The sequence below is a fragment of the Pseudomassariella vexata genome, assembly GCF_002105095.1.
Source record: "Pseudomassariella vexata strain CBS 129021 chromosome Unknown BCR38scaffold_19, whole genome shotgun sequence".
NCBI classification, from domain to species: Eukaryota; Fungi; Ascomycota; class Sordariomycetes; order Amphisphaeriales; family Pseudomassariaceae; genus Pseudomassariella; species Pseudomassariella vexata.
This window is the reverse complement of record NW_024467974.1, coordinates 522,035-533,450: the sequence shown is the minus strand read 5'-3', so window position 1 is coordinate 533,450 and position 11,416 is coordinate 522,035. Positions and strand designations below refer to the sequence as shown.

Below are 11,416 nucleotides of genomic sequence, written 5' to 3'. Positions count from 1 at the left end.
ATTGACCACACTATGGCTCAGTAACTGTGGTTCCTAACAGTTCATATTCTATCAGCCCATCGGCCATCCCGCAACGCAGGAGCTGTCTGTTGCAATCTCGACCGGCTCTGATTCGCCATTTGTCAAGCTCATGTAGAACTGGACGAGGCGCAATGTGCCGATCACTGAAGCTCCCAAGAAACGTCATCGGGGCCCACATGACATCTCGCCCCCTCACAATCTTTTGGTTTCCCCCGCATAACATGGTTGTTTACGGAAGTCGGGCAGTCGATCGCAAAGAAGGATCATTGGAACTGCTTCGAACGGCCTCGATGAGTGTTGCAACATGGGGCACATCACGTTTACACGCATCATCTCATGGTAGAAATATCGTTGCAGTCCTTTACGATTAGCTTTCAGATCAAGTCCAAGTAATGGCAAGTTACACAGAACTCGAGGAAACCAGTTAAAGCCGATGGAGGAAGCACAGTCTTTACTGAGACCATCCAGCGACTCTGAAAATCTCGATCAACGTCGGCACTCGATTGTCAAGATGAAGGGCACCACATTGGGAAAGGTTCGCGCCTACTGGCTGGGGTCGGTGGTGTGAATTGGGGACTTCTTGGGTATGACAGCCGTATGTGAGTACCGTTTCCCCAATTACTAAACAGATATTTAAAAACCTTGTAAACGGGATGAAACGCTGACTTGTGGCGAATGCAATGTTGGTCAGTTCTGCTACAAAATGCAGCGAGACGCGCCCATACTTCAACTAACCACAACACAGGTGGCGTCTTAACAATGTTTTCATTCGAGAGAGACTACCGGTATGATGCAGGGGATATCACTCGAACTAGCTTGCTGTCGGTCGGTCTGCAGCAGTTGGATGCCTTCGTTGCGTGTTTCCTAGCTTGGCCCATGACCAATAAGCTCGGCCGAAAGAAGTCGCTGATGTTGTCTTCACTGGTATTCTGCATCGGTGCATTGATACAAACAGTCAACACTCGCTCCCTGGTTGCATTTTACATCGCCAGGGTCATTGTTGGCTTGAGACTCGACGCCGCCATAGGTTTGTGCCCATGTTCAATAGCGAGATGATGCCTAAAGAGATGCGCGGCAAGGTCGGCTCCTTTTTCGAATGGATCTTTTGGGATTTTTGCGTCGTACTGGGTGGACTAAGCCATTGCGAAGACCATCCCTAATTCGGATACCAAACAGTGGCAGATTCCCATTGGGTTGCAGCGTGTGCGGGGGTACTACTCGGCATTAGGATGCTGGTGAGAAGAGGCCGTCACGATGAAGCTTGGGTTTCGCTACAGTGGATTTGTGCCGATAGGTCGGAGGCTACTCAGAAGGAGATGGAAAATATACGTCTCGGTGTGGAAATGGAAGCGAGAGAGACAGAAGGCTTCCAGTTTAAAGGTGGGTTATGAGCTCCTGCCTGTCGTATCTGAGTCGAGGTAATACTGACACACAATCAAGAGCTCCTTCAAGCCGACAACTTCAAGCGAGTCTTTGCTGCTTTCGCCATCTTCACAGCACAGTAGGCTACTGGTACCACTGCCTTCGCCTACTTCGGTTCCTAGTATTTTAAGCTTCTTGTTGATAGCGGTGATCGCAACCTGCTCCTGATAGCTATATTCGGAGCTGTCAAGGTGTTGGCCTGTGGCTCATTTGTCTTGTTTTTTTCGGAGCGACTTTCTCGCCGTCAAGTCCTCGTCGGTGGAGCTGTGTTTATGGCAGCCTGTTAGATTACCACGGCTGCCGTCGTCAAGGTAAAAACTCCTCTAAGCACCGGCGAACCAGCTCTCATCTACCTCTTCGTTGACTTCTACAACTTCAGTTGGGGCCCCATGCCCTGGCCCTACGTGTCCGAGATCTTCCCGATACGTATTCGCGAACCCGGAGTGGCTATTGGTGTTGCATCCCAGTGACTCTGGAACTTCGTCTTCAGTCTTACAACCCCTTACATATGATGACCAGCATGGGTTGGGGCACTTCTTTACTTTGAGGCATCTTCGACGCCCTCATTGCCATTTGCATCTTCTTCTTCCTCAAGGGAACCAGAGGCTTGTCGCTCGAGATTATTGTTCATCAACGCTTCAAGAAGAGCGCTTCCGCCAAGGATGTGGAGCATGCCCGAACCATTAACGAATAACGACGCCAAGTCGCTTGATGCAACATTCGAGTATGCTAGCGAAGCGTTCTAGTCCTAGCAGAATGAATATCAACCTGTCCAAGATTATCGGCCTAGTACCCACCGAGCTGATGACGAATACTTCTACTTGTTTACCTTGGGTTTTATCCGGCAGGGACCATGTCACTGCACACTAGAATTGCGGGCACTGCGGGGTGCTTTGATGTTGTCGGTTGGGGTAGGGCACCGTGAAAGTCTTCATAAATCGAAAGGCCGCTGTGATTGGCATTGGAAGCTGCTGTATCGAATAGAGAGTGCTTCGTGAATAGTCTCAACATGGCCTACTACGTTCCCTTCTTTGTAGCGACTTTGGCTCTTGTTGGGCTGAGCGACGGTCGCCAGAACTCGACATTTTCCAATCCTATTCTACCTGGCTTTCACCCTGACCCAAGTTGCATTTTTGTGCCTCAATGGGATGACACCTTCTTTTGTGCATCGTCCAGCTTCAACGCTTTCCCAGGAATACCCATCCATGCCTCCAAAGACTTGAAAAACTGGAAGCTGATTGGTGCGTTCTGTTCGCCAGGTGATGCCACGAGGCTAATGAATGCCAGGCCATGCTCTCAACCGCCGTGAACAGCTTCCAGAGCTTATGGAAACAAACAAGTCAACCAGGTAAGTCGTTCCTGGCTAGAATGGTATCATGAAACACACCTTCTCAATTGTCTCAGCGGCATATGGGCCCCAGCAATTAGATACCACGAAGGAACTTTCTATCTGGTCACTACCCTGGTAAACGACGATCGACTAGCGAATGATGCTTCCAGATGGGACAATGTGAGAAACCTGGACGTCCGTCGATATTGGCTTGCGTTGCTAGAAATTTGCAGGTCATATTCAAAGCGAAGAACCCGTACCATCCTGCATCTTGGTCTAAAGCCATTCACTTCGAATTCGAGGGGTATGACACGTCTCCCTTCTGGGATGTAGACGGCAAGGCATATGTAACCGGCTCTCACGCATTTCATGTATTGTAAGTCTCTTCGGCCCCTCGAGTGAGCACGTGTGCTTATGAGTTGAAGCCCTGGAATCTAGCATGCCAGAGCAAATCTTGACACGGGCGAAGTCGGACAATGGATTACCCTGTGGAATGGAACAGGTGGGCCCGTATGATTTCACCTCCTATTCGTCTCTGTTGTAGATTTCTGAATTTTCCATAGGCACCAGAAGGACCTCACTTGTACCACAAAGATGGATATTATTACCTGCTTATTGCCGAAGGTCAGTGGAATCTGGCAGAATTTCTGCCGCAAGGGTCCATTAGTAGATGCTGATATACAGTATTTGTTCAGGGGGCACGGGAATCCTTCATATGGTGACGATGGCAAGGTCAAGGAGTATGAATGGTCCATATGAGCCGGCACCGTCGAATCCACTCTTGACTAATGCAAATACAACAAATTACTGCAAGTCATAAGTCGATTTCTCTAGACTATCAACCCAAGCTAATACCATCTAGTCCAAACTGTAGGTCACGCAGATATCTTCCAAGACGCGACTGGAAACTGGTAGGAACTAAACCCTTCTTGTTATATTCATGAGTAGTTGACTCTTGCAGGTGGGGTGTTGCCCTGTCCACACGATCAGGCCCCGATTGGAAATATTTCCCCATGGGCCGGGAGACTGTCATGACCCCCATTACGTGGGAAGAAGGGCAGTTTCCCATATTTTCCCCAGTGAACGGTGAAATGGGTGGTTGGTCCTTTCCGCCGAGAAACGTGGATATCGATGGAACAGGGTCAGTACCTTTTATTTTCTTTTCTTCACGCCCAAGAAATATGACTAACGCCATGGAAGGCCATTCATTACAGAGGGAGACGACATCAACTTTGAGCCTGGCTCTAGTCTGCCTGCCCATTTCACCCACTGGAGATTTCCAATTTCCGAGTCGTACACGATATCCCCGCCAGGTCACCCAAACGTATTGCGGCTTGGCCCATCCAAGTTGAACCTGACTGCATTGAACGGTAATTATGTCGGCCCCGCCGGTCAGACCTTTGTAGGTCGTCGACAGCAAGACACGCTATTCACCTACAGTGTCAACTTAGACTTCTCCCCAGGCGCAGCTGAGGAAGAGGCCGGGGTGTCGGTGTTCTTGACACAGAATCACCATCTAGATCTAGGAGTAGTGATGCTACCAGCAAACAGAAGCACAGCACCTTTCCCTGGAACAAACAATACAGTGCCCAGCGATCCCACAGAGCTGATCCCCCAATTCAGGTTCCGTGCTGAGTCTTTCCTCCCTGTTCCGAGCCCTGCCATTTTGCCTGTCCCTTCAGCTTGGGTTGGGAAACCGCTACGGCTTGAGATCAAAGCTAGCAACATGACGCACTACGCCTTGTCTGCAGGTCCGGCTGGTGCATTGTCGGAGATGCAGACCGTTATGACGGTTTCTAATGACCTGGTGAGCTGGGGATTTACGGGTGCGAGTTCCGCTCCACAATTCAGTAGATTGATTGTGAAACTGATGCATCATAGGTACAATTCTGGGAGTATACTGCACCAGCAATGGCCGGGAAGGAACTACGCCTGCTTATTTCTCGAAGTGGAAGTACGTCCCGCAAGGACAGTTCAAAAACTGACTTGGCGACTAATGGCGGAAGCTTGCAGGACAAAGGGCTCAGACTAATAGGTTCTAACACTCCTCGGAGCGACATGGCCAACCGTAGTTTGATGAGAAAGCTGAGCTGTACTCAGTGTTATAACTGATACATAAGAAACTATAATGAACAGAACCCACTTATTAGTTCACAGCTGTATAGTTTTAGCCTCGAAGACTCGATCTACCTCCTCTTCAGTATAATTATCAATATCGATATGCTCTAAAGGGATTATAAGTAGCTAAATATTAATATTAGTCGGCACCGATCCAGACACGACCTGCCGCCGGTTGGAGAGCGCATGGGCTACGTGTCAGCGGTGGGCAGTGAGGCACGGGATGGAGTTCGCTCCTGACAAGAGTGAGCTAATGCACTTTACTAGGGCCCGAGAGCCCTTGCCGCAAAGTATTCGCCTTGGGGACGCCACAGTGTCGCCGGTAGTCTCAGCGAGGTTCCTAGGAGTCTGGTTCGACCGCAAACTGACGTGGCACGCCCATGTTGAGCGTGTTAAAACAAAAATGGCAACTCAAAAGCTAGCCCTGACAAAGCTAGTCAATATGTCGTGGGGCTGCGATCTTATACGGGCGAGGCTGTTATATACGGTGGTTATCCGTAGCGCGATCGCCTTCGGGGCGACTGCGTGGCATACTATAAGTGAGGAACCGACAGGGCCAGCTAAGAGCCTGATGGGGATACAGAACGAGTGCCTCCGGGTAGTCTGTGGCGCCCACAAAGCGACGCCGGTTCGCCACCTGGAAGCAGAAGCAGCAATCCCGCCACTAGACCTCTATCTTAGTGCCCGGGCTGCTAAGTTTGAAGAACGGCTACGGCTTAGCGGGAAGAGAAATCTGCTTCGCAGCGCGAGCGCTAAAGCGTCACATATACTCCGGCAGGATAGGCCGGCGAAGAGGAAGCAGGCGTCGCAGCTACTCCGACCGGCAGGGTACACTATGGAGAAGGAGGCCCGGGGCTCCGAGTGGATGAGTGAGGAAAAGGAGGTCCCGGCTGCCCTCCTCGGCCACTGGAGGAAGAGATGGCTCACCGGAGTAGAGCATCACGATCGCCAGCGACGCGCTATCGCTGAGGAACCGGAGGGCCCTTCGATGCAGATACCGAAAGGGGGCAAGTATTTCGGCCTGAACCGACTGGAGGCGTCTACGCTGTGCCAGATCAGGACGGAAAAAATAGGACTAGCAGCCTTCTTATTCAAGACAGGGGCTTTTGGCGTGTACTCGCCGCTATGCCGCTGTGGCGATGCCCCTGAGACGGCAGAGCACGTAATGTCGAATATCACGTGTGTCCAATCGAGTAGTCAGCAGTGCGTAAGATTGTATATAAATGAGGTGTGTTCTTGTCTGTCTGTCTTCTTGTCAGGGTACGGCCTGGACCGAAGGCGATAGTACAGAGTGAAGGGGAGAAATAGGCGTGTCCCCCTGGTGGTCACCTGGTGTTCACTGGTGGTCACTTGGTGATTGCAGGTAGGGGTGTCCACAGTAGTTCATTGATCTCTCCCCTCTCTATCTTCCTCCGTCTCGACTCCTTACTTATAGCCAGCCGAGGTTCTCTGTTGGATTCTGGATGTTTGCTTCCGCATGTCTGTGTTCCTCCGACTTCGGCCAACATCTTGGATAGCGGCTCTTTATCTGCAACCAAGCGATTCCCTATCCGCTGCAAACGGCTTCAACAGCTCTCATTCGCCACAAGCGGCTCTCTAGCCGCCACAAACGACTTCCTTCCTGGTGGAAGCCGGCCCGCCTCGGATGACACTTGTGGCTCTGACACTTCTGTTCTCGCGAACTCCCGTTGCTCTGCCTTTTATAGATGCTTTAGAACATGTCGGTAACTTTGGTGTTACTTTTGAGAAGAGGGGTTCCTTTCGCCTTCTGAACTTTAAGTGACAATAGTCTTCTCTAGTGCCATATTATTTCTGAACCTAGGAACCAGGTGCCCTATCTGACACATTCACGTTATAGAAATTAGATTTATAAAAACAGTCCAGTAGTCAGCGGGACTATCACAAGGTGGCTACTCAGAACTGGCCGGATAGTGCTTAGGCCCGGATAATATCGATCTTCTCAGGGGGACTTTGTTAGTAGGGTGTAACTAACATAGTATTGTGGTGGACGTAACGCAGTCGCTAATAGAGCGAACCTACGTAGCAGCGTATGTATTTAGTCCAGCCATTAGGGCACGGTTTGACATACGGGAGCACTTGTAGAGGTACCGGGGGCTTCGAGCCTACGGCGTATTTAATAATAATATAAAAACAGTACGTAGCTTAATAATAAATCACGTTATAAGAATTATAAGATATAGTTATAGCTATATATTAGGGAAGGTAAGTACGGTTAGTGTCCTCGGGCAAGTTGGGCCTTACTTGTGGGATATCATTGTAAGTATATTCCCCGGATTTGTTGTAATTTTTCAAGATGATTCGTCCGAAACCAATAATGACGAGACGACGCGATTTATACTATTTGATTACATGATCTTCAAAGGCCCCGTGGTACTTTACAGACGCAACTTTACTCGTAGGGTTTACTGTAACGGCCTGTTGACGCTGTCGGGAGCTACCCTGCACTAGACCCCGCATAAGATTTGACGATACCCTGTAGCGCATCCCGCAGCCCCCACTTTCCCGACCAGCTCGCTCGACCCAAATTTTCTGAATTAAGCCTGGGACTTTCCAACAGCCCTGCCGACAAATGCCAAAACAACAACAACAACAACAACATGGCCAAACGAAAGCGCGAGCCGTCCCTGCAGGAGAACTTGTCGAGATGGGAACAGAAACTAATGCAGGCACTCAAGACTGCCAAGGGCTTTGAACGGCAGCGCCTCAGCAAGCGCATACGCGATCCTACGACTACGCCAGAGAAGATCGAGCGACTGGAACGTGAAGTAGTGGTGTTGAAGAGTTTAGATTTGCACCAAGCCTCGCGAGCGCACATCTGCTCTTCGCTACTTAAGATCAAGGGAATTGCCGAGTCGCCGAACCTGCCCGAGTTTATCAGACCGGTTTCGAAGCCCAACTTACCAGTAGAAGAATCGACGGCTTTGCACAATGTTACCTCGGCCCTCTACAATCGGAAACAAGTGAGGGATATCATTGAAGAGGCTGTAACAGGGGTCTCTCAAGCATTGCGAGTGCCTCTGTTGGGCAAGAAGGGAAAGGGAAAGAGCAAGACTCGACAAGAACCAGACGAGCAGGTGAATGACAGGCAAGGCAGCATTGGGGAGGACAAGATGGAGGGTGACGCTTCTAAGAGGAGGAAGCTAGATGATAGAAATACGAAGTCACAACTCGGCAAAGAGGAGGAGTCTTGGTCAGGATTCAGTGACGAAACCCGGGGTGATGTGTCCGGTAACGAGGTAGAAGAGAGCGCACTCCCCCGGTATGAGGGTGCTCTAAGGAGCCAAAAGAACAACGACCCAGACGATAGCGAAAGCGAGGACAATAGTTTTGCGGAGGAAAAGGCCTTTCTGCGCTACGACTGCCTTCTTGGGAACTCTGCCGACGAAAATTCTAGCGAAAGCGACGGTGAAGCTGAGGACCTGCAGATTAGCCGCGTCCGATCCATACAGAACACTCGAGCTGAAGACTGGTCCGGTGGATCGTCCGACGATGAAATGTACGGAGACTCGGAATCGGATGAGGAGCAGGAGCAGGAACAAAAGGAGGAGGATGGGAAAGATTCCGATACACCGCCGCCGCAAAAGACAAGGCCAAAAGCCTCCAAAATGGCCCCCACAAGTACTGGAAACTCCACCTTTCTCCCTAGTCTGTACTCTGGGTATATCAGTGGCGACGAATCCGCCTCAGATGTGGACGTAGCTCCCGTAAGGAAGAATCGACGTGGCCAAAGAGCTCGACAGGCCATCTGGGAAAAGAAGTACAAAGAGCAAGCGAAGCACGTACAAAATCAGAAGGAAAAGAACGCTAGGGACCAGGGATGGGACATGCGCAAAGGCGCCGTGGGCGAAGACGAAGGCCCCTGGAAGAAGGGAATCCAGAACCCCTTCTCGAGTAAGGCAGGCAGACCGCAGAATGGCCCTGAGCCGCGAAAGGTAGAGTCGGGGTCGAATGGTTTGGCTCTCGGCGTCAACCGCAGAGATGTCAAGTCCCAGGAGAAGCCGAAACCAAAGCATGACAACCTGGGTGCTCTGCATCCGTCTTGGGAGGCTGCCAAGAAAGCCAAGGAGGCTGCCCAAAAGGTCGAGTTTAAAGGCAAGAAGGTTGTTTTTGACTAGTTTTCTGTACTATGAATAAAATGTACGAAGAGTGACATCACTGGCAAGCTCTGATGTTCCTCTCGAAGTAATACCCATGAACAATGTTATTCCATCTGCTTATGTTAACTGACACCGGTGGCATATTGGGATGCTTCCACAGGGAATATCCAGTGATGAAGTGATCTAAGAGACGTTATTCCGGTTTCTTCCACTGTTCTTTAGGCTATTGCCCTCATTTCGTCATCCTAACACCAAGCTGTCCGTATCGAAGCAATCTCAAAAAACGTATCCCCGAGTCTCAACGAAATCCCGCGAAGGATTTTGAACACTGGTGTCAATTGATCTCAGGATGTAACTACGAGCAAAAAAATTTTCTCTATCACTCCAATGTCCAAAATAATCGCAATATGGCCCCTGTAGTGCATAATTTTGCTATCGTGTGCCTCACTCCGCCCAAAATCCAGCGCAAAAGTCCATCCCTGAGAAAAGGGAGTCGAAATCAGATATTCGTGGGGAACCTGTGCGACTCAAAATCCGGTTATCCATGCCAATTTTGGCTTGGATTGGATATTAGAGAGAATGAGGTGAAAACAAGGATTTTAGGAGGGGCCATTGGCCAGTCAAAACGGCAGGTCAGAAGCTCGGTTACTGAATAAAAGAAACACAATAAGGCTACCCTTCAGGGGAAGATGATTGGAATAATAGAAACTTAAGCACATGATACCAGTTCCAGAAGAAAATAATGAGTGGGGATTCAGGGAAAGGGGTTAATTCCAGGATTTAGAACAGTCGTGGACGCTTTGCAATGCTGTCCTCTGCGCTTCCTGCAAGAGAGTCCTCAGACAAAACTTTAGGGCACTTAGAAGTTTGCAGGCTCTCATTTTCAGCGTCAGGTCCTTCAGTCTCCAGGTAAGAGTTCTCAAAATCAGAAGAATGTTGCTCTTTCACTTTACCCTTGACCACATCGTCGTCACCCGTCAGATCGATAACCAAAGTAGACTTGGCCTCATCGGCTGATGATTTCTCCTTCACAGGGAGATATTCACGAAAGGGCGCAGAGAGCTCGGTACGCAATAAAAGAAATGAACACATAGGAGCCGTGCGTGTCAGGTCAATAATTGGAGGTGGTCGGGGAGCATTACTTCCCAACGAAACGAATAGGCTGTTGCTGATCACGCTTCTGCCGTCGTCAAGAACCCGGAGTTTCTCATCGTCTCTCGCATCATCGTCCGCAGTGAGATCGATGGGCTGTGGTTGGCGAGACAGAGGTGGTGGTTTGATTCTGGATGTCGTAGGGATGCGAGTCATCGTCGCCGTCAGAATCGCTGGAGTTCACGGGATCCTCGTCTTCCAAATCCAGATCATCGGGCTTCTCGGACTAATCAATTTCCATGTCGTCAACCCCTGGGACTGAGTTTGGGTCATTCCCATTGTCACTGTTGTTTTTCAAGCCTATCTCAAACTAAAACTAGAGCCGGAGATAGATCCTGAGAAGCTAGCTCCCGAAGAACTGCTCGCTGGAGAGGTGCCAATGACAGTCTACAAGGCCGGCCTCGTAAAACAAGGCAGCTATATCCTTGTTATTGTGGGTCGATTCGAAGGTAGAATTTCCCGTGCTATCAAGGTTGGGTAGATCATCAAGGTTGGTTAGGAGTGGCTCGCGACTAGACTTGGGTGAGTTGATTCGTCGCCTGTTTCAGGAAGTTAGGCTCGCAATTAACTGTGATTTATGTTGGGAGAAAGGGATAAAAATAGAAACTTGCCTTCACTCGGTCTTTAGCTGGTCTATTTTTTCAGCGCAGCAGCGAAGACGAGCTCTGAGCTCAGAGTCAGCCATGCTAGACGCATCACACTCGGCTGAAATGTCATCTAAAATTGACGCAGACGCCCGAATCGGAAGAACCAGAGACATAGCCAGAGTTTCCGTCATCTTCATCGGGATTGTTTGAATTATCAAATGGTTGCTCGTCTTGATCCCATCAGGCAGGGGAACGGTGGCACTATTGTGATTGGAGCTTGGATTGCCATCGGCTGGCATGTAGACATAGTTCTTGGACGAGGAGCCATCATCCGAGTACATATCAGTTTCCGTGTTACTATCAGACCCAGCCATCGTGACAGTTGTTCTCAGTGATATCGGGATTGTCAGTGATGGCTGAAAGAGAATATGTCAGCTCTATGAACAGAAGGACAGAAGTCGAGCTGGCTAATTTGAGTTAGCAGGGTAATGTGGGATTGAGCGCCATATGTGTGCCTGAGGTGGTGCCTAAGGCAGTGAAATCGCTTGTGTAGATAAAAAGGTCGGCACCTGCCTACCTACCTTAGATGTAACTTCTCACAGAGCACTCTGAGCAGTCAATACACACATCACACTGCGCATCGAGCATCGTAACCAATACAGGATCTG

At 49.8% G+C, this 11,416-nt stretch overlaps 4 protein-coding genes across 4 annotated transcripts; 3 read left to right on the top strand and 1 right to left on the bottom strand.

The window, feature by feature from the left end:
- Positions 1 to 1,058: 1,058 nt before the first annotated feature.
- On the top strand, positions 1,059 to 2,137 carry BCR38DRAFT_461284 (uncharacterized protein; the record flags this gene model as incomplete). Its single annotated transcript, XM_040862509.1, has 6 exons — positions 1,059 to 1,149; positions 1,222 to 1,401; positions 1,462 to 1,522; positions 1,589 to 1,697; positions 1,731 to 1,869; positions 1,992 to 2,137. 6 exons carry the CDS (start codon positions 1,059 to 1,061, stop codon positions 2,135 to 2,137), a joined length of 726 nt encoding a protein of 241 aa, XP_040710823.1.
- A 202-nt stretch (positions 2,138 to 2,339) lies between these two features.
- On the top strand, positions 2,340 to 4,863 carry BCR38DRAFT_502060 (glycoside hydrolase family 43 protein; the record flags this gene model as incomplete). Its single annotated transcript, XM_040864855.1, has 12 exons — positions 2,340 to 2,354; positions 2,519 to 2,684; positions 2,731 to 2,791; positions 2,848 to 2,953; positions 3,007 to 3,149; positions 3,220 to 3,283; positions 3,337 to 3,397; positions 3,469 to 3,582; positions 3,636 to 3,684; positions 3,735 to 3,914; positions 3,974 to 4,599; positions 4,655 to 4,863. 12 exons carry the CDS (start codon positions 2,340 to 2,342, stop codon positions 4,756 to 4,758), a joined length of 1,689 nt encoding a protein of 562 aa, XP_040710822.1. The 3' UTR covers positions 4,759 to 4,863.
- A 2,580-nt stretch (positions 4,864 to 7,443) lies between these two features.
- BCR38DRAFT_449509 (Bud-site selection protein) lies at positions 7,444 to 9,123 on the top strand (the record flags this gene model as incomplete). The annotated part of the gene is made up of 1 exon (XM_040861293.1): positions 7,444 to 9,123. A coding segment is annotated over exon 1 (1,514 nt), but the record flags the coding sequence as incomplete, so codon positions are not given.
- Positions 9,124 to 9,789: 666 nt separating this feature from the next.
- BCR38DRAFT_502055 (uncharacterized protein) lies at positions 9,790 to 10,601 on the bottom strand (the record flags this gene model as incomplete). The annotated part of the gene is made up of 1 exon (XM_040864854.1): positions 9,790 to 10,601. Exon 1 carries the CDS (start codon positions 10,315 to 10,317, stop codon positions 9,790 to 9,792), a length of 528 nt encoding a protein of 175 aa, XP_040710820.1. The 5' UTR covers positions 10,318 to 10,601.
- Positions 10,602 to 11,416: the final 815 nt, after the last annotated feature.